This window comes from Martes martes (assembly GCF_963455335.1).
Source record: "Martes martes genome assembly, chromosome: 10".
Lineage (NCBI taxonomy): Eukaryota > Metazoa > Chordata > Mammalia > Carnivora > Mustelidae > Martes > Martes martes.
The window spans coordinates 19,379,999-19,401,264 of NC_137898.1; the positions used below are offsets into that span (position 1 = coordinate 19,379,999).

Consider the following 21,266-nt stretch of genomic DNA (forward strand, 5'->3'; position numbering starts at 1 on the left):
GAGTTAATTTTTATGTGTGGTGTAAGGTAAGGGCCATCTTCATTCTTTTGCATGTGGATAGCCAGTTTTTCCAGTGCTGTTCGTTGAAGAAACTGTCAATTCTCCATTGTCTATGTGGTCTTTTTTTTTTTTTTTTTTTTAAATAGACTCCATGCCCTACGTGGGGCTTGAAGTGTCGCTTTCTCTTATTGAGCCAGCCATGTACCCCACCATTGCCTATGGAGTCTTGACAACTTTGTCAAAAAGATCATTTGACCACTTACACAAGGGTTTATATCTGGGCTCTCTATTCTGTTCTGTGTGCCTGCGTTTATACCAGTATCATACTGTTTTGATTACTGTAGCTTTGTAATATATTTTGATATAAGGACGTGTCAGGCCTCCAGCTTTGTTTTGCTTTCTCAAGATTGTTTTGGCTATTTCACCATAAGTTAACTAACTGGACTTTGAGTAAAAACTTAAAAAAAAAAAAAAAGATTGTTTTGGCTGTTGATCCTTTGAGATTCCATATGAACTTGGGGATTTTTTTTTCTCTTTCTGTAAAAAATACCAATGGAATTTTGGTAGAGATTGCATTGAATCTGTAGGTTGCTTTGGGTAATATGGACATTTTAACAATATTAAGTCTTCTAATCCCTGAACCCGGGATATCCTGCCATTTTTTTTAATAAAGATTTTATTTATTTAATTGACAGAAATCACAGGTAGGCAGAGAGGCAGGCAGAGAGAGATGGGGAAGCAGGCTCCCCACTGAGCAGAGAGCCCGATGCGGGGCTCTATCCCAGGACCCTGGGATTATAACCTGGACCAAAGGCAGAGGCTTTAACCCACTGAGCCACCCAGATGTCCCTGTCCTGCCATTTATTTGTGCTATCTTTACTTTCTGTCTGCAGTGTTCTGTAGCTTCAGTGTGCAAGTCTTTCAGCTTTTCAATTAAGTTTATTTCTAAGTATTTTATTCTTTTTTTTTTTAAGATTTTGTTTATTTATTTGACAGAGACAGATCACAAGTAGACAGAGAGGCAGGCAGAGAGAGAGGGGGAAGCAGGCTCCCTGCCAAGCAGAGAGCCCGATGTGGGGCTCCATCCCAGGACCCTGAGATCATGACCTGAGCTGAAGGCAGAGGCTTAACCCACTGATCCACCCAGGCGCCCAGTATTTTATTCTTTTTGTTGCTGTTGTAAACAGGAACATTTTCTTAATTTCCTTTTCAGCAAATGTAATTCTTTTAAAATTAAAACAAGAAGGAACTTTTTTTTTCTTTTTAATTTCTCCAGTCTAGTGTCTTCCTAGAAGTCCAGTAGTCTTCTCTGCATGGTTTTCTGATTCCTTTCACGCTTGTCTCTTACAAGTTCTCAGAAAGAATTAAGGCAGAAGCTGGGCTGATCATTTTCTGTTAGCTCCTTGAAGGCCAAGGAGCGTTGTTGTAATATTCATCCTAACAGAGTTACTGACTTTTTTAGTCCTTCGTAGAGCCACTGAATTTGGCAGTTGTGTTAGACGGTATTGTTTTGGATATAATGAGGTCATAAAGTTGGGGTAGATATATCAGAATGTGTTTATTGTGAGTTCTTTGGGTGGTGGTTCTTAAAGGGTGGTTCCTAGAGTAGGAGCATCAGCATCTTCTGGGAACTCGTTAGAAATACAAGTTCCTGGGCTCACCCCAGATTTATTGAATCAGAGACTTGGAGTGGGAGGCCATATAATCTGCATTTTTAGCAAGCTCTTCAGGTGGTTAAAGAGCATGATTTTAAACCACCTAGGAACTCTTTCAACACCATTACCACCGCTCCCCCAGATCTCTGTAGTGTACTAAGATCCCTTGCATTATTCATCACCTTTTATTTTTCCTTTTGCTCTTGTCCCATGTGATGCAATGTTGCTTTAACTCTCACAGTCTCCTTCTCTCTTGTAACGTGTACTAACAGAAATACATGGAGTTAAGCAACACTGGATTCAATTTCTGGCTCTGTTGTGTGACGTTGGACAGTTAAGTAGCCTTTTTGAAGGTCCATTTTCTCAATTGGAAAATTATGTGAGGGTTAAAAGAGTTAAGCACCAGTTGCTTTTGCAAGTTTAGATGCTCAAGGAATGCCTGCTCTTTTTTCCCTTTGTCCTATTACTCTGCTCAAAATACAAAACAAAACAAAAACCTTTGCCATGGCATATTGCCTGCAGATTTTAAAATTTTTATTTATTTGTTTTGGTCTGTTGGTATTATTTTGGGGCCTTCAGGCTTTATGGGATATCTGAAATCTCATCATATAAAATTGGAATAAACCAAGTTCATAAAGTGAGGTGCCTATAGTATACGTGCTGCCAAAGTGAGCACGTGAGGTGCCTATAAAGGGTGAATAAGGAATGGTTATTAAGTTAGAGCTGGTGCTAGTTACTTCTGTTAGTCACTTGCTGTGGATATAGTGAAGTTGTATATTAGAAAGTTCAATAATACCGAAAGTAATTTGGACCATAGCAAGAGAATAGGATATTATCTTCATTTTTCCTGCACTCTCTTTCTCTCTCTCTCTTTTTTTAAAAAAAGTACACTCTATGCCTAGCATTGAGGCCACCACAGGGCTTAAACTCGTGTCCTTGAGATTAAGACTTGAGTTGAGATCGAGTCAGATTGCTTTACCGACTGAGCCATCCAGGCATCCCTTTCTTTCACTCTTTTATAGTAATTTGCGCAAAAGAAACTGGTCTTGCCTCATGTAAAGGGAGGGAGCATAAATAGCCTTAATTTCCCAAATTCTGGGGCCACCTTCTACATTAAGGGGGAGCTATCCAGGGCAGAAGTGGGTTTCAGAAAGATAGAGCCTGACTGGGATAGGGAGGAGAGTAGTAAATCTTTCTAAATTGACATTGACAATACCAGGACTTTGTGCTTTGGACCCTGTGAGCAAGTTTGCACTGAGCTTTATTGTTTAGTATCTGTTTCCAGATGTCTTGTTTGGTGGTTTGTTTTGGTAGCCAAGGTTCCTTTGAGTACAGATGTGATAACTTCAGGCGTGTAGTTAACTTCACAGACTTAGTTCTAATGCCACAGTTGTGACTGGCTTGAAAGTTCTACAAGATCAGGGGCCCTGGGTGGCTCAGTCGTTAAGCGTCTGCCTTCGGCTCTGGTCATGATCCCAGAGTCCTGGGATCAAGTCCCACGTTGGGCTTCCTGCTCCGCAGGAAGCCTGCTTCTCCCTCTCCCACTCCCCCTGTTTGTGTTCCCTCTCTCGCTGTGTCTCTCCCTGTCAAATAAATAAGTAAATAAATAAAATCTTAAAAAAGTTCTACAAGATCAGAAACTATTTCATTCATTTGTTGATGTATAATAAACCACACAGCAAAACTTAGTGACTTAAAATAACAATTTTGTTACCTTCCATTGTTCTTTGGGTGGACTGGGCTCAGATGGGAAGTTCTGTTGGTCTTGCCTGGTGTCTCTCTAGAGTCACCTGGAGGCCCAGGTGGAACGGCTAGTCCTTTCCCTCTTCCTGTAGTCTCAGGGACTCCTCTCTCCATGTGCCCTTTTCAGCCAACTAGTCAGACTTTTTACTTAGCAGTTTAAGGCTTCCCAAAGCGACAGTTCCAAGAGGGAGGAATGGAAGAGGTCAGTTCTCTTAAAGGCTAGGGCCAGAACTGGCACAGCTTGCCGCATTCTCTTGGTTAAAGCAAGAACAGACTGGTCTAGATTCAGTGTGGGAGGAGACCATACAAGGACAATAATACTAAGAAGTATAGTTCTTTGGGGTCCATTTTTGGAGACTACTACAGGAACCATATCTATTTTATATATGAATATATAGTGACAATAAATACTTGGGATTTGAATCAGTGGTTGGATGGACTGACAGATTGATGGATGAATGACTGCTCTTACCAATTTGAGTGAGGTTCATGTGATTCTTAGGTTTCAGATACCCACCCATGTTTATGCCTCTACAGTATTCGTCCTTCTCGACACATGTTTTCTTTCTGGGAAGCCACCTTTTTAGGCATAGTGATGTGGGTGACCAGAGTGCATTATCTTCCCTGCAGACACTTTCGGAGTTGTGATACCAGGGAGAAAAGAATAATTGGTATTCACTGAACTGTGTGGTGGCTGCTGTACTTTACATATGTTCCTATTTATAGCAACCTTGTGGAATAGGGATTTCCCTTTAAATTTGGACATTGAAGATAATGGACTTGCCCAAGGTCACATAGTGAGTAAGTGACACGAGATGATGAATTTAGGATGTATTCTCGGGGCGCCTGACTGGCTTATTTAAGAGAGCATGCGATTCCTGATCTCAGGGTTGTGGGTTCGAGCCCCACGTTGGATGTAGAGATTATTTAAATAAATAAACATAAATAAAAAAATTTAAAAAACTTCATTCTCATTCCGAAGCTAAAGCACTGACTTGTGTCCTTTATTAGTTATTCAGAGTTTCCCTTGATTAGTCTCAGACCATTAAGATATATCAGAGGGGTTTTCTTTCTTTTTTTTAAAAATTTATTTATTTATTTTAATAAACATATAATGTATTTTTATCCCCAGGGGTACAGGTCTGTGAATCGCCGGGTTTACACCTTTCACAGCACTCATCATAGTCCATACCCCCCCCAATGTCCATATCCCCACCACCCTCTCCCGTCCCCCCTGCCCCCAGCAACCCTCAGTCTGTTTTTTGAGATTGAGTCTTTCATAGTTTGTCTCCCTCCCGATCCCATCTTCTTTCATTTTTTCTTTTCCTACCTCCCCCCAACCCCCCCACATTGCATCTCCACTTCCTCATATCAAAGAGATCATATGATAGTTGTCTTTCTCCGGTTGACTTATTTCGCTAAGCATAATACCCTCTAGTTCCATCCACGTCGTCGCAAATGGCAAGATTTCATTTCTTTTGATGGCTGCATGGTATTCCATTGTGTATATATACCACATCTTCTTTATCCATTCATCTGTTGATGGACATCTAGGTTCTTTCCATCGTTTGGCTATTGTGGACATTGCTGCTGTAAACATTCGGGTGCACGTGCCCCTTCGGAGCACCACGTTTGTATCTTTAGGATATATACCCAGTAGTGCAATCGCTGGGTCGTAGGGTAGCTCTAATTTTAGTTTTTTGAGGAACCTCCACACTGTTTTCCAGAGTGGTTGCACCAGCTTGCATTCCCGCCAACAGTGTAGGAGGGTTCCCCTATCAGAGGGGTTTTCAACAGCAGCTAATAGCATTAACATTTGGGGCTGTGCAATTCTTTATCGTGGGAGTCTGTGCTATGCTATTGTAGGATGTTGAGCATTGTCCCTGACCTTTATGCACTAGATGCCAGTGCACTCTCCCCACCCATTTGCAACAACTGTGTCTCTAGACATTGCCGTATGACCCCTGGGAGGATTCCCTCCCATTGAAAAGTTATTTCATGATTTGCTGTCCTTCAGTTTTTCCTGTTTTTTTTTTTTTTTTAATGATTTTTCACAAGGAACTGGCAGTGTCTTCAAACCACCTCATTCTTGTAATAGTACTGCTTGGTTCTCCCCAGCCCCCCACCCAAGTAGGCTCTGTGCTGGGCCTGGAGCCCAAGGCAGGGCTTGAACTTGCAGGGCTTGAATTCAAAACACTGAGATCAAGAGTTGGATGCTTAACTGGAGCCACCCAGGTGCTTTTGCCTGCTTCTGATGGTCTTGAGTCCTGCCTTTCTTTCATTGCCTCTCTCCTCTTTTGCCTTGTCTTTTTGCTTTTGTTTGTGATTTCCCTATATCAAATGCAGCTAGACAGAAGTGGTGTTTGTAAGGACTTTTTTTTACACAGGTACAATTTAGCAGGCATTCAGATCTCTGAGATTATATGCATTCGTGTAGTGGAAAAAGGCAGTTTACATCTTCTAATTATGGTAGGGGGGAAAGGCATAATATTTAGTAAGCTGAGAATTAAATGGCTTCCAGGCTCCACAGAGTTAATCTTCAGGGTAGTGTTTGATTGACATGCTGGAGGATGGTAATGTGCAGTTCTTTTGGGGAACGGGGGAGGAGAGTGGAAATTGCAGTTTCTCTACTAATTGTACCTTAGGTGTCATTTATGACAATTTCATGTTGTCTAGACAGAGGGAAATGGTAGAGAAATTATTCTAGTGGAGTCAAATGCGGGGTCCAAAAGGAATCAAAAAGGTTGTGAAAGTCACGATCAGAGTGGAAGGACAAGTAATATATCCCCAGAGGCAAATCAGTGAAAATCAGATGTCACTAAGAGAAGCTGCTCAGGATGAACCCAGAATGTAAGAAAGTGATTGTACTCTGAGCTTTGTATTTGCTCAAGGGCTAACAGTGGATTGTTTGGGGGCCCAGCTGGAGTCTCTGCCCCTTGTCTATTTCTGTAGACTCCAGGAACCTCATTAGTTCACAGACATGAGCCAGGAAGGCTGCCTCTTTGCCTCTGGTTAGTAAATGCTCGTCTGCCGTGTATTCCTTTTTCCTCATTCTCTTGGAAGGCTTCATTTACTAACTCCCTTTGCCCTCCTGATGTTGGCCCTAAGGTTTTGCTTCATATTACAATATATAGTGTTTACAATATATCAGGGTCATTTAAGAACAGTTGGCCTTGGTCAAGGGTTTTTTAAATTTCAGGTTAGGAATAGAAATGTGAAAAATCATCTAGGAGGAAGTGTATGGGTTAGCTGTTATTGAAACAGTAAATGATTTCTACCCAGTATAATATATTCTTTGTAGAATTAGTTGGTATAGAGATCCTTTTTTGGAGTTACCTTTTATTCTGAATAAAAGTAGTGGAAAAATTAGGATTATTGGATTTTTAAAATCTCTTCTTGATTTTGGAGGAAACCAGTCAATTAGGAGGCACTGCCTCTTAATTAAAATCTAAACCTGTATATCACAGCTGTTCCTTGTCTGGGTATGTGTGAGTATCAGAACTAACCGTGGAACTTGTTGTCATTGATATGCTCTTACTCATCCTTTGGTGAAAAGTCCCTGATCTAAATTTCTAAGTTAAAAAAGTTTGTGGTCTGTGAGCAGACCTTCCAAGTCTTTTAGAGAAAATGAATTTGGAGACAGAGTAAACAGGGCCACGTAGATCACCTTGGGCCTTTGTTCAAATGCTGACGAAAGTGAGTTTTTATTATTAAATTGAAATTTTATAATTAGAGTGTAATGTGTTGAGGATATACAAAAGCTAAGCATAGCCAACCAGTCATTTTATAATTGTATCAAAATAACCACCTAGGGCACCTCTGTGGTTCATTTGGTTAAACATTCAACTCTTTTTTTTTTTTTTAAAGATTTTTTTATCTATTTCACAGAGAGAGAGAGAGATCACAAGTAGGCAGAGAGGCAGGCAGAGAGAGAGGAGGGAGCAGGCTCCCGCCGAGCAGAGAGCCCGATGTGGGGCTCGATCCCAGGACCCTGGGATCATGACCTGGGACGAAGGCAGAGGCCTTAACCCACTGAGCCACCCAGGCGCCCCTCAACTCTTGATCTCAGCTGAGGTCTTGATCTCAGGGTAGTTAAGTTCAAGCCCTGCGTTGGGCTCCACACTGGTCGTGAATCCTGATTAAAACAAACAAACAGGGACACCTCGGTGGCTCAGTTGGTTAAGCTGCTTCGTCTCGGGTCATGATCCCAGGGTACTGGGATCGAGTCTTGCATCGGGCTCCTTGTTCGGCGGGGAGCCTGGTTCTCTCTCTGCCTCTGCCTACTGCTCCGCCTGCTTGTACTCTATCTCGCTCTGACAAATAAATAAAATCTTAAAATAAAACAAACAAACAAAACACCTGCCAGACAGTTAGCAGAGGGTCAGATATTCCCAGAGGGGTCTGGCTGACTTCTCAGGTAAGACTTTTGTATAACTGGATACACAGTTGTGTACCGATTGTTTCCAGCTTCTTTCTTTTGGTATTTGTGATTATGTTGAGCTCTGATATTTTACCATCTGTCTCTCACTGTACAGAGGCATTGAGGAATATGTTAATGTTTTATAAAGACGTTCTGGTGAAACGCATTGTTTTGAGCCCCATGAATTGTTTATGCTTGATGATAGTAAGAGAAGACCCATCCATAGGACAGGCACTGTGAGCTCTTTCTGTGGTATGTCTGTTTTTTTCCTTGATGTCAGCCTTTTTGCCATGCCACCTTGCCTTGTTCTACCCCACAGCAAGGGCAGGAATTGCCTGCCAGGCTCCACTGGCGACAGCATCGTGCTATAAGTGGACCCCTAGAACTAGGGGGCCCTGCAGCGATCAGATGAGTGCCTATCGTTGGATAACTTAAACGATAATTGCCAGTGTGTGAAATGGGGAGGCTTGGATGCCTCCGCTTTAAAGCAGAGATGTCAATTTGGAAATCATAATAGAGGTGTCATTTCAGAACACACAATTATTTTTTACAAAGAGTAAGGGCTTGTCATCTCCCAGCCCAGACATGCGCCAAGGCAAGAGATTGGAGGCTTGCAGAGCAAGATTCAAAAAGGAAGAAGGCAATAGTGCATCCAAGTTCCTTTGCCCTCCTGACGCTCCTCCCCCCTGAAAACATTGCCCTCTTTCCCCTGTGTGGTCTCTTTTAGCAGTATACCATCCTGAAGCATCTGTGGTAGTTTCCCAGGCAAGTAGCCAGCCTCTGACTTTATGATTTAATAAGCCTCCCAGGGACCAGGCTGCCTTGCATTTATTGTCCTGATAAAACTATGTCAGCACTTTAACCTGAGCAGCTTAAGTGACCAGAGGGATAAGGGGTGATGTAAGCAGTTTCTGAAGACCTTGTTCCTTCAGGAATTTCAGTGTGAGTTTTTGGATATCTAGCAACCTTGTCTGAGTGTCATGGGGTCAGTGGGGGCAATCAGATGTGTCTTCTTGCTTGTTCTTTCAAATCTACTTAGGACTGCTCATTTATTCGTAGGCTTTTATTGGTCTCTTATTACATGTTAATTAGGAGTTTTAATGGGGACAGAAAGATGACTTGGACCCGGTGCATGCTTTCATGTGGCTTGTAGTCCAGTAGCAGAGATAAAACATAGGTAATGATAGTACATGGTGACTTGGCAGAGGCCTTTTTTTTTTTTTTTTTTAAAGATTTTATTTATTTATTTGACAGAGACAGCAAGAGAGGGAATATAAGCAGGGGGAGTGGGAGAGGGAAATGCAGGCTTCCCAAAGAGCAGGGAGCCCAACGCAGGGCTCTATCCCAGGACTCTGGCTTCATGACCTGAGCTGAAGGCAGACGCTCAACAACTGAGCCACCCAGATGCCTCTGGCAGAGGCCTTTTAAGAGAGGTTTCAAAACCAGTGGGGCCTTTGGGAAGAGAGTGTGAACTTTTGGATGGAGGAGTCAGATGTTTGTGTTTTGAAGGATTTTTTTTTTTTTTAAAGATTTCATTCATTTGTTTGACAGAGATCACAAGTAGGCAGAGAGGCAGAGAGAAAGAAGGAGAAGCAGGCTCTCCGCTGAGCAGAGAGTGCGATGCAGGGCTCTATCCCAGGACCTTGAGATCATGACCTGATCCGAAGGCAGAGGCTTAACCCACTGAGCCACCCAGGTGCCCTGAGTTTTGAAGGATTTTTAAAGGCAGAAATGGGAAAAAGAACTTTCCAGAAAGAAACAGTGGCCAACCTAAATACCTAGATGAGATGAGGGTGTGTTTAGTTTCAGCTAGAACAGTGCTTCTCAAAGTGCCTGTGGAGTTTTCGCTGTGACATATAACGAGTTATCACTCCGGTGGTTAATGGAATGTGTGCTTGTGTTAAGAATGTCTCAATTTTAATTTCAAATGTAAATATTAATAGATAAAACCCATATAAACAAAAGCTCGTTGGGGTCCTCACTAATTTTTAAGAGTGTTAAAGGAGTTCTGAGACCAAAAAGCTTGAAATCCACCAGGCTAGAGTATATCATATATCCAGAAGAAATGAGAAATTCAGCTGCAGAGCTTTGGAACGAAGCTGAGGAATTCAGATTTTATTTTCTAGGCAGAAGGGAGCTACTGGTTTTGGGTTTGGCTCCCCTGAACTGAAATAGCAGATATCACCCAGACATCAGAGTCAGGCTGGGAAATTACTCTTTAGGCATGGGGCATCAGTGGCATCTGTCTTAGAGCAGGCTTTACGTGTCATATAGGTCACAGAGTCCCGCCAATTGATTTTTTCCAGTAATTAGAGGGGGTTTAAACATACTTATTTGCTTTAGGATATTGATTTATGTCTATGATCTAACAACTAGTTAAAAGAATATTTTCAGGATATAATTGTTGAGTAAGAAAGAGTTGCCACCGGCTTATTCATTCTGTCTAGACATGTATAAAGGTACCAGACTTTCTGCTTCTCAACTCCGATATCCGTTGGATTTGAAATGAAAGTTCTTTTCGTTCAGATGACCCATCTCAAAAGCCCTGATAGCTTTGTTCTTTTCCAGAGCTTTCTTCCACTATTTTTTTTTTTTAATTGTTTTCCTAGTCATCAAAGGAGATAGTGGAACTAGGGAGCCCACTTGCACATAATCAGAGTATTAATCAGGAAAGGAAGAAATAGCTGTAGTCATTTAAAATGTTAGGAATTTTACAGCTTGAAGTGTGTCTCTGTTGAGTAATGATTTTATTAGGGTTTAATATTAATTTTTGATGACTTTAGTGTATGATACTTTGATTTCATGTTTTTCTGTTCCATTTCTTAGTGACTTCACTTTATCTTTCAAGGGATTTTATGTAAGCAAATATTTTAAGAGCAGGGGGTGGGCAGATTTTTTTCTGTAAAGGAGCAGGTAGTGAGTATTTTAAGCATGTTCCTGTCAGGATTAACTCTGCCTTGCCAGCTCCAAAACAGCCACAAACAATATATAAATGAGTGGATTGTGGCCATGTTTAAATAAAACTTTATTTATAAAAACAGGCAGCTGACTTGGGGCCTCTAGTTTACCAAACCTGCCATAGGGCATTAGGGCAACTTACTATTTTTAGAAATCCTTTTTAAGAAGTGAGTAATTCTTTTGAAAATGAAGAGTTTTCCGTGGTTTACTTTTCAATTTTGTATATTGAATATTTTTAATTTTTTTGAATGTTTCTAATTTTGAAATAACTTAAGACTGGCAGAAAAGTTGCAAAAATAGTGCAAAGAATTCCCTTACACTCTTCACCCACATTCCCTAAATATTAGCATTTTACCACATTTGTTTTATTGTTCTCTCTCTTTTGCTCTATGTATGAGTATGGTTATGCTTTTACATATTTATGGTTTTTTATATTTATATATTTGTACTTATTCTTTTAAATGTATGGTTTTTATATTTATATATTTGTGTTTATTATATTCTTTCAGATGTTGGATTTTCTTAAAAGTAAGATATAGTTTGACAGAGCAGTGGTCTTCAGACTTTAAAAAAATACTTCTATTAGTAAAAGGCTTTTGAGCAATTTGTGTGTGCATGTGTGTATGTGTTACAGATTATGGTTTATACATAAATAAAAAGTTCTGATATTTTCTTTCTGTTCTCCAGTGGGTCAGAATAGCACCAACACCTGTGTATCTCAGTTGGACACCACTGGCACAGAGAATGAACCAGGCAAACTTGCAAAGAAAGAGGGTTTTTTTGTGTGTGTGTTTTTCCTGTCAAGGGCTTCAGTGACTCTTCTAAATTGTGATTACAGGCAGAATGAAATTGTAGCTTCAAGCCTGAACAAGCTTGTCTGAGCCCCCTCCTAAGCCCTACCTGATTTCGCATTATTGAGTTGCATGATAGATGGTTAAGTCAAGTCACATTTGTGGTGGCCAGAGAAGAAGGCACATAGCTGGCATCTCGTCCCATTTTCTTATGTCATTTCTCCAGTGATGGCTGTTTGCAGGAAGCTAACTGTAGGAGAAAAAGATCTTTGTTTGAAGTTCCTAGGAGTGGTGGTGACATTTACTCATCTGGTAGCTCTAGTTCTTTTGGGGTTCAACAACAATTGGAGAAGTCTTTTTTAGTCCTTCAGAGCGTACTTGTGTCCTAACTGAAGAGAACTCAATGTTTAATCAGTGGTAAGTGTGTGAGGGTGCTATTCATAGTAATTGGCTCTCCTGATTTTGTGTATTAGCAGTTACAATGCCATATATATATGACTTGCCAGTCCACTGTATTGCCTGGGGAGCCTAAGTGGTGCCAGCAGATTTTGTAGTAAGTAGGCATAAGGGATGCATGTTCCCAAAGAACCTCATCAGGGACTCCCCAGAGACAAAGCTTAACATTTTGGCTTTACCCTAATTTAAAGAAGTCTTTCTAATTAAGACAGGAAGTTAGGGTAGGAAGTAGACTTTGCAGGAGTATAAAATGGAATCATTTAAATTGAGATTATCTAATCCAGACTATTCTAGTTCAAGAATCTCCTTTACAGGATCCTTAAAAAGTCATCTCATCTCTCTGAATACGGACACTGCCTTAGCATAGTAGTAGGGAGTAATATTGGCTTTGGCTTCCTAACTTAGCAGCATCATTCTCCAGGCGGAAGTACTTAAGAAAGATATATGTTTGTTACTCTGCAGGATGCTCCTTGCCAAAGGGCTTCTGCTTACTAAGCAGCCATTTGGAGGATAACCTGATGGGGCTCAGCTATACTCAGGACTAAAAACTCCATGAGCCCTTTGGGATGGACGGACTTCTGGGTGTTCAGGGAAGTCAGTTGCTCCCAGATCTTGCTTCCATTCAACTCCTTCCTAATTCCTATAGAACTAATTAATTAGTAGTGGACAAGTGTTTATCTAAGATGGCATAAATGTCCTGAATATATACTCTTCTTAAAATTTCACTTTTCTTCTTTTTCCAGTCTAGGTACCTCTCACTATCCCTTCCTCTCACAAACATTTTGTAGTTCAAGACTCAAAGACATGCCATTATTTTATGTGTCCCTAATGAAAGGGAAAAAAAATCCTGCCAGTTTAACTGTGTCAGGGATGCCTGGTTGGCTCAGTCGGTTAAGCATGTGCCTTGGGCTCAGGTCATGATCTCAGGGTCCTGGAATTCAGCTCTGTGTCGGGCTCCCTGCTCAGTGGCAAGTCTGCTTCTCCCTCTCCTACTGCCCCCCACCCAACTCCTGCTTTCTCTCTCTCTCAAATAAATAAAATCTTTTAAAAAAATAAACTTTTCATACAATTATTAGATGCATCCCAGTGTCAGACATGCTAAAATGGGAGGGTATCTCTTAGAATTGAAACAGCATTTGTGCTGCTGTCAACAGTGATATCATTGAAGATCCCAGACCAGAGAGATATATTTTATTGCTTTCTTCTCTTCCTCTTGGTTACATGGTAATAATCTCTTCCTTCACTGGTAGGACTGCTTAAAGTGAATTGTGTGGGGAGGTATTAGGCCTTGTTTAGATAGAAAGCATCATTTAACAGTTGGTTGTCCTGGGCAGGAAAGGTTGCAAGCCAGCTTGACAGGACCTCTGACGTATCTCTTCCCCAGACTGTTGGGGGAAATGCTTTGGTGAGCTAGTTGCTGGGATAAAGTGACTGCACATGACTATACCTAAAGCCAGCTGGTTTTAATAACAGTGAATTGAATTAACTCAATTGGAAAAGATTGGTAGCTGCTGTCCTTATCCTGCAGATCTGCTTTAAAGAAGAGTCTGGCAGGGAGCCGGAGACCTGTTCCCGGGAGAGCCAGGCAAGATGCTGCTGGAGAGGAACAATATGCATTTCTTTCTGAGACCATTTCCTTTGAAACGTGTTCTGTGGCAGGATTTTGATTGGCTGCCAAGGCATATTTGAGTTGGGAAGCAGTGTGGCAGACATGGCAAACTTGGGGGTCCCTGGGCCACATTTATCAGATGTGTTTTAATTGGCCCTGTACAAAGAGGGGAAAAAAACATTTTAGCTAAAATTTAACAGTCAGGAGATTTCATGGAAAAGTCCAGATTTCTGGCTTCCCTTAAAACACAGGAAGAGCCGGCAATACTGAGCATTATAGGTTGGTCTCACAGTGGAAATATACGCACTTTTTACCTACATGCATTATGGTTTGAAGCATTTCGGAGTTGACCTCTGCAGTCCTGGTGCTGTCACTAATAGCCCTGTGCACAGTGCCATATACTTAACTTTTAGGCCCAGTGTTCTCATGTTTGTATAATAATGCCTACCTTGCAGTGATAGGTGAGTTTTAAGTAAGAAAATATATATGACGTGCTTAGTATTTGCCTGGCACCAAGAAAGTGCTCAATAAAATGTGGGTGTATCGACATGTGATCAGTTGAATTTATGATTGGGCTAGATTATGTAATTAAAGATTTTTGTCAGGTAAGCGAGCCTGAGGAGTACTTCTCATAGAAAGGGTGTGGGCAGAGCAGAATGAGTAGAATATAAGGAGATGTGGATTAGGATAATGTGGAGAAACTGAACACCAAGATAAATGTTGGCACTACATGAATATCTCTGGGTATGCCTAATTTTCCCCTCCTGTGTTGATCCCAACCTCCTTTTTGTCCTATTTGCCAGAGATATTGCAAATAGGAATAAGATCATGTCTCTGAAGCAGCTGTTCATTTCTCACAGAAGAGCAGTATTCAGCATAATATAGTGGCCATGTCCGGTGTGGGAGCGCTGTAGCTCATTTATTTGTGTCTCTAAGTACTTAGTTTGTAGCCAGGGTATGATCCCAGATAGCAGGTATTAGCTAGCTCCAAAGGGGGATATTATTTATTTCTCCCCCTATTTTCCCCGTATGAATGACCTCTGAGTTGGTAATTGACAGGGATTATTGCCATTTTTTTAATCTCTGCTAGGAGGCTGCTGGAGTCTTCCCTCATTTCATTATCCCGTTATGATGGAGCAGGATCCAGAGAGCACCCAATTTACCCAGACCCAGCGAGGTAAGGCCAAAGTGAGAAATGGCACTAGGTGGGAGGGAGGGGCTGCCCTTGGGGTTGCCAAGCTGTTGGAAGCCCCATTCTGTGCCTCTCTGGTCCTGGTGCTCTTTTACTCTTCAGTTACAGTTTTGAGACAGGTGGTTCAGGTGATGGGGAAGTGTTGCAGGTAAGTGAACAGAACCTCTGGTGGCAAGAGGGTTGTGACTGAGCTCTTGTCCTTTGGGGCTCATTTCTGTAAGTGGGGCACTTAGAGGAGGGACCTGAGGAGGCCACTGGCAGAGTCACAGGATATGCCTTTTTTGCTGATCAGGGAGGCTGTTGCCATTCAGATGGACAGTCAAAAGGGAAACAAGTAGTTATTAATAGGGAAATTACTTACAAATTAAAACTAACCAGCTAACAAATAATTCTAGTTGCTCTCATTTGAGAGAAAATTTAGACTATCGAACGGTAGAAGTCAAGCTCATTCAGATGTTCAGTTTTTGGATGTGACCTAAAGGAAGAGATGACTGACAAAAGGGTAACTAAATAAAACAAGTTGGCATTTTAATAAAGTGTTTACCTTACACCAATCAGAAGATATTTGAAGAGTTCTCAAAGAGGTTAAAAAAGCACTTAGACAAGTTCAGGGCCCACCCTTACCTGATACTGGTGACTGAGGACCCAGGATGAGGTGTTAAGTTGATGTGTAACATTTATTTATAGTGAGCAGCCCTTTGGTGTTGTCACAGCCAGACTTACTGATTTTGTTAATGACCTAAGTAGGGGATAACCTTCACATTATTTAAGTAATACCAGAGCAAATGGTGAGACTTTGCCAAAAGAAAGAATAATTTAATTGTGGGGTTGGCAAGTTAACAAATAAAGCTTAGATAAAGCTAAATGAGCTTTGCTTTAGATTAAGAATTTCAAGTCTGGAAAGACCCGTAGACCAGTCTAGTTGATTCTAGGGATATTGAGTGATTTCGTTGTTGCCACAGTTATGTCATGATACTGAGCATTCTTTCTGAGAGACTAATGAAAGGATTCCCCAGTCACTTCCTTACTTCCTTTCCCATAACCCCAAAATGGCAAATCCAGGATCAGGGAGAATATGGGGAGGCAGCTGAGATGGTGATGACCGAACCAAGGAAGTTTATGTTAGTCTCTGATCACACTTGGAAGCAGTAAGCCGAGAATAAGAGAGGGAGATTTTATGCATCAATCTGATTATTCTCAAACACTGAGAAGAGAATTTCTTGCTATAAAAGAGTTTTTTAGGACAGCAATAGGAATCTCATCCCCAGAATTTTTTTTTAAAGATTTTATTTATTTATTTGACAGAGATCACAAGTAGGCAGAGAGGCAGGCAAAGGAGGGGGGAGCAGGCTCCCCGCCGAGCAGCGAGCCCGACTCGGGGCTTGATTCCAGGACCCTGGGATCGTGACCGGAGCCGAAGACAGAGGCTTTAACCCGCTGAGCCACCCAGGCGCCCCTCATCCCCAGAATTTTTAACCTGACAATGTTTAACAGTGATCCTTAAAGACCATTATTTGTCCTCCTTTCATGTAATAAATCTTTTATTTACTCCCACTCAGATCTCTTTATCAGAGAAAATGTCATACTTTGTGGTGTTGCTATTTTTATATTTTCCCCTCTGAACACACAGTTAAGTTTTCTTTGGAGGAGAAGGTATTCTTCCTTGAAGAAAACTTGTGGATATATTTAAACATTTAAAATTTTTACTTGGGACACCAGAATTTGGTGATTATCCAGCTCTCCAGTAGGAGGATGATTGCTAACTCATTACTGGTTGTTTAATTTCTTTTTCCTCTTAGACGTCACCATACGTAATACATATAGGTTAAAGCCTTTATGGGACATTTCAGCATTCAGATCTTTAGTTTCCCTCTGGATACCTAAAAAGATGAGGCTAGGGTGTACTTGTGTTTGATAATTGTACCAGGAATCCTTTTTTCTTTACCATTGATGCATAGTTTTGTAGCTTAGGGAATTCCTATCCTATGGTGAAATTAGACAGTTGGGGTTATCTAGTGATGAAATTATGCCCTTACATAAAAGGGCAGTCTTTATTATTGTCTGCATCAACATTCTTTCTATTTCTGTCACCAATAATATAATTTTCCCATTAGTTAGGGTGGGCTATCAACTGAGGAATGAATGTACATATAGTCACTTTTCGGAATCAGTTCCAAAAAACAATCTTCATTCTGCTCTTGAAACGTTTTTTACATTCTTTTCTAGTCTGATTGACTTGAGAATTTAACCATCAATGGTTGACTTCTGAAAGATTTCTGTATATTTAGTAGATAGAGGAATAACTCAAGAGTGCTGACTTTTGTCCTTTGAAAATTTAGGATTCTTGATTCATCCTTGCAAAATGTATGTCAACAGGGGCCAATGGATAACGAAAGATCCACATGTTGAGACTTTTAAGAAATGATTCTTGTACTCTGATGATCTTGGCCAAGGCATCTGTGCATCCCCTGCCCATCTGCTGTATAATTTGGATTCAGGGATGCCAAATGCAGTATATTGTTCTATAACAAGGACTTTCTGAGTTCCAAAGATTGTCCTTTGGCCTGCTTGGGAATTCCATTTGGTATTTAGCCAGAAGGATACCACCTCTGATGATTGACATTTCAGAGATAGTCTCAGCTCCTACAGCAGGTGACCACAGAAGCTTTTGGTCTGAGTCAATAGATTTACTGAGATTTTCCCAGAAACTTTGTCCAGGGGTAATGAAAAGTCAGGCAGCAAGATTTTGTAAATACTATTCCCATCATTGGGTCTAACTGTTACTATTTCCATTCTCAATCAGTTTTTCCAGATTTCCATTAAAAAAAAAAAAGATAGATATTTTTTCCTTTTATATTCAAATATTATAGAGGTTAAGATTCCCAGGAATCCTCACTAGGATTGCTGTGTTTCCTTTTAATTTTTTTGTTCTAATTGAAAAATATATGTTTTTATATACGTATTAGTATATGCATACTATTCTTCCAGATTTTCTCCCACTAAAATTTTTGTTTTAGAGGGTTTTTCTTGTGTGTATATAGGGATGACTTATTCTTTTTAATAGCTACCTAGTGTTTCTTTGTTACAAATACAGTTTATTTAATCTGTTGGTGGGCATTTGGGATGTTTCCCAGTTTTTCCACTAATTCCATATGATAAAATTCCTAGTGGGATTGTTGAGTTAAAAGTGTGTGCCTCAGTCAAGTTTTAAGCCTGGAAATTTCTTAGTAATCCACTTAATATTATATATAAAACGTTTTTCTATTGTTCTTCTCTCACTTTCTTAGTATGTAGCAATGTTCTGAAAGATGGAGGAAAAACTTGAGAAAGAAGGGAATGTGGTGAATTGTATGGGACACTAGACGTTTTCATGGAATATGAAGACACTAAGCCACATTTGGAAGGATAGAGGTCTAGACTAATTATCCACTGAGAATAACCATGGTTAGGGAGAAGAAAAAGGAGTAACCTGCCTTCTGCATTGCTAAGTGCCCATGTAGCCTCTGATGCTCTGTTGTTAGAAATTGAAAAATCTTTTTTTTCCCTGTTAAGTTTTGTTTTCCTGAGTGTATTTTACTCTCTTTTTTGATCCTGACTATTTTCTCTGTGTTACAAATATCTGTGAATAATCCATAGATCTGAGAGGTTTAGAGAGCTCATTTTAGGGAGCTAGGACAAATCTGGAGCTGTGTGGATTTGTTGGAGAAGGACGTCCTGGTGAAGATGGTGCCTTCTTTGGTCATGCCTGGTGTGCCATCTCTTGGCCTCTTTTCTCCTGTATAAAATGAAAGAAGAGCTGGCCTTTAGACGATTGCTATGGTCTCTTTTCGTTTCTTATATTTTGAGTATGGATGATTGAAGATGGCCGTGAATCTATGTGAAGGGAACCCTAAGAAAGCTACAAGGGGTCCCTTAAGAAACTGAAGAGGAAGGGCCAATGTTATCCCCTTAGGAGGGGGCAGCTGTTGAGCAGGTGATGACTGATTCAGCAGCCTCTTTGCCTTCTCTCTGAACAGAAACACTGGTGGTAGTCTGATAAGCATATTGTGCAGTATAGACCTCCTGGTGAGTTAAATGCCCTTTATTTTTCATGTCTCCGGAGTTCGCCTCAGCAGGGAGATGCCATGGGAGAGCTGGATTTACTGTCTTTCACAGTATTCCCCGCATTAGTGCTAGTTTGTGTTTGTCCATCTCTGTCTCTCTCAGATTATCTCCTGCTGCCTACTACGCCCAGAGGATGATCCAGTATCTCTCACGGAGAGACAGTATTCGCCAGCGCTCCATGCGCTATCAGCAGAACCGTCTCCGTTCTTCCACCTCCTCCTCTTCCTCAGACAACCAGGGCCCATCAGTAGAGGGAACCGACTTGGAGTTTGAGGACTTTGAGTAAGTACCCCCTCAGCTTGCTTTCTTCCCTCTCCTCCCAAGCTGTGTGTGCTTCCAAGTTGACCACTGTCCAAGCAGCAGTGGTTGACATTTTTGCTTCAACCCCCTAAGTTATTATTTATGAGTAATAGGATGGGGTGAGGGAAAGGGGGTTGAAAGGCTCAGGGCCTCCCCACCTCTGGCAGTTGTGCTGCTGACTCACCAGAGCCTGTGGTGAGAGCCAGACCGTTGGCCCCAGCCCAGGCTGGAGAAGATGGCTGCCGCTCTGTATGAAAGCAACGCTTTCCTATCCCTTTTGCATGAACAGTGGCTGTGGAAGTGCTTCTTATAGCCAGTCTTCACAGCATCAGGGAGACGGGATGGTTGGTATTTTTTCTCTTCAGCAGAGTAGGTATAGAGATTAGAAATAATGAGAATACCCAGATTTCCCCAAGGACAGTTCCTTTTAGTACCCTTGAATCACGTGGATTCTTAGAGATCCTGCTCTGTTTCCTAAACTTGCTCCCTCCCCATCTCTCCTGTAAGGATCCTTTGAAAGTTGCCTGTCAGATTAATGTGGTGGCTTGAGAGGTGATGATTCCTTGCTCTTCTGGGGCTTTTGAGTGGTTGATTGGAGGGCGGGGGTGAGCTAAAGGAGCAGGGTCAGCCCTGCACACAGGATTAAACACCTCCGTCTCACTGCTGTGTTTGAATTCTCTGACCTGCTGCTCCTGACCTTTCTAGCCATTCACTGTATTTCTTTCTATGCTGAAAGCGTTCCTGGCTTGTATCAATTTGGACATTTGGCTTTTGTTTGGATTCCTATATTTGATATTCTCAAACATGCAAAATGAGTGAGAGAGAGAGAGAGGTGGTTAAGACTTATTTTTTTTCTCCTTTTGTATTGGAATAGGACAGCCTGTCAATCATTTTCCTTTTTTCCCCTCTCCATCTTGACGTAGTCTGGGTCAGGTCTGGGATGTTAAGGGTTCTTGCCTCCCTCTCGACCTTCTGTTGCCGTGAGCTGAATGGATAGTTCCCCAAGAGCCACCTTGCAATAGAGCTTTAAGATGCGTTGGAGAACTCTCTCTGCCAAAGACGACTAAGAAGGTGGAAACAACCTTTATACAATTTGCCTTCCTGATATGATTCTTAAACACACTAGCAATTGTGTACTTGGAAGCAGAAGGCAGACTGAATGGGCGGTTCATTTGTCTGGGGAAGATGTAAACGTGAAAGAAATTCAGGGATGCCCTGAAGCAGCTGGAGTGGAATGTGGAGCAGGGGTGCTGGTCCTCTCTCACCGGCTCCCCCTTGGCTCCCCGCCAGTGTCATTCACCCTCCCCACTCTAGGGTAAGGTGGGTGCATATACTGGTGGTGAGGGGAAAGGGAGTCTGCACTCCCTTAGCTAGGCACCCACCAGGAGTGAAGTGTGTTCCCCAGCAGATTATGATTATTTTTCCAGCACTGGGATCTGTTCAGGGAAGCAGTTTCAAGTATATGCCAAGGCTGCTGGGACTTAGTACCGCTGAAAAGCCTCGGTGATCCTGGGGAGCTCTGGGAGTCCGTGCAGATCGCATAGCCTCCCTCCATGCACATTTGGAAGGCTGTGTTATCTCTTTGCAGTGGTGAAACGTGGTGCTGATGCCTTTGAGCTGTATCTTGCCTCGTGACTTGTCCTTCACAATGGAGTTCTGGGTTAGTTTAAAATGTTCTGTTCTCATCTTACCTTCTCTTTCTTCTGCTACCACCTCCTCCCTCTCCCCTTCCTTCCCCCTTGATTTTCCTGTGTCAGACTGCCTCCTCCTTGTGCTCCCCACAGCCCACCTGTGCTCTCACCTCCCCCCTGGCTTCAGCATGACCTGAATTTACATTGCCTTCTTCACCTTTCCTGCACTGACTTAACCATTGTTTCTCCCTAAGGGTCTTCCGTGGCTCCCTGGTTCGTAACAATGGACTGATTTCTCTCATGTCCCTCTGAAAGTCCCTCACAGGGTGTTTGCCTTTCTTTTGGGGCTGATACAGACCGCAGTCTTGTTTTTAGTAGCACCTATGGATTAGTCACTTCAATATTAG

At 41.7% G+C, this 21,266-nt stretch overlaps 1 protein-coding gene across 3 annotated transcripts in view; it reads left to right on the forward strand.

Annotated features, from left to right (window-relative positions):
- The window catches only part of AMBRA1 (autophagy and beclin 1 regulator 1), a gene marked incomplete at its 5' end in the record, with an annotated part of 177,829 nt that overhangs the window by 54,365 nt on the left and 102,198 nt on the right, over positions 1–21,266 (forward strand). For 2 of the 3 annotated variants that reach the window (XM_080814893.1, XM_080814894.1), the window contains 2 exons: positions 14,723–14,809; positions 19,031–19,210. In XM_080814893.1, the coding sequence (XP_080671019.1) occupies positions 14,723–14,809; positions 19,031–19,210 (267 nt within the window). The remainder of the gene's footprint in view (positions 1–14,722; positions 14,810–19,030; positions 19,211–21,266) is intronic. The other variant, XM_080814895.1, reaches the window with a different exon arrangement.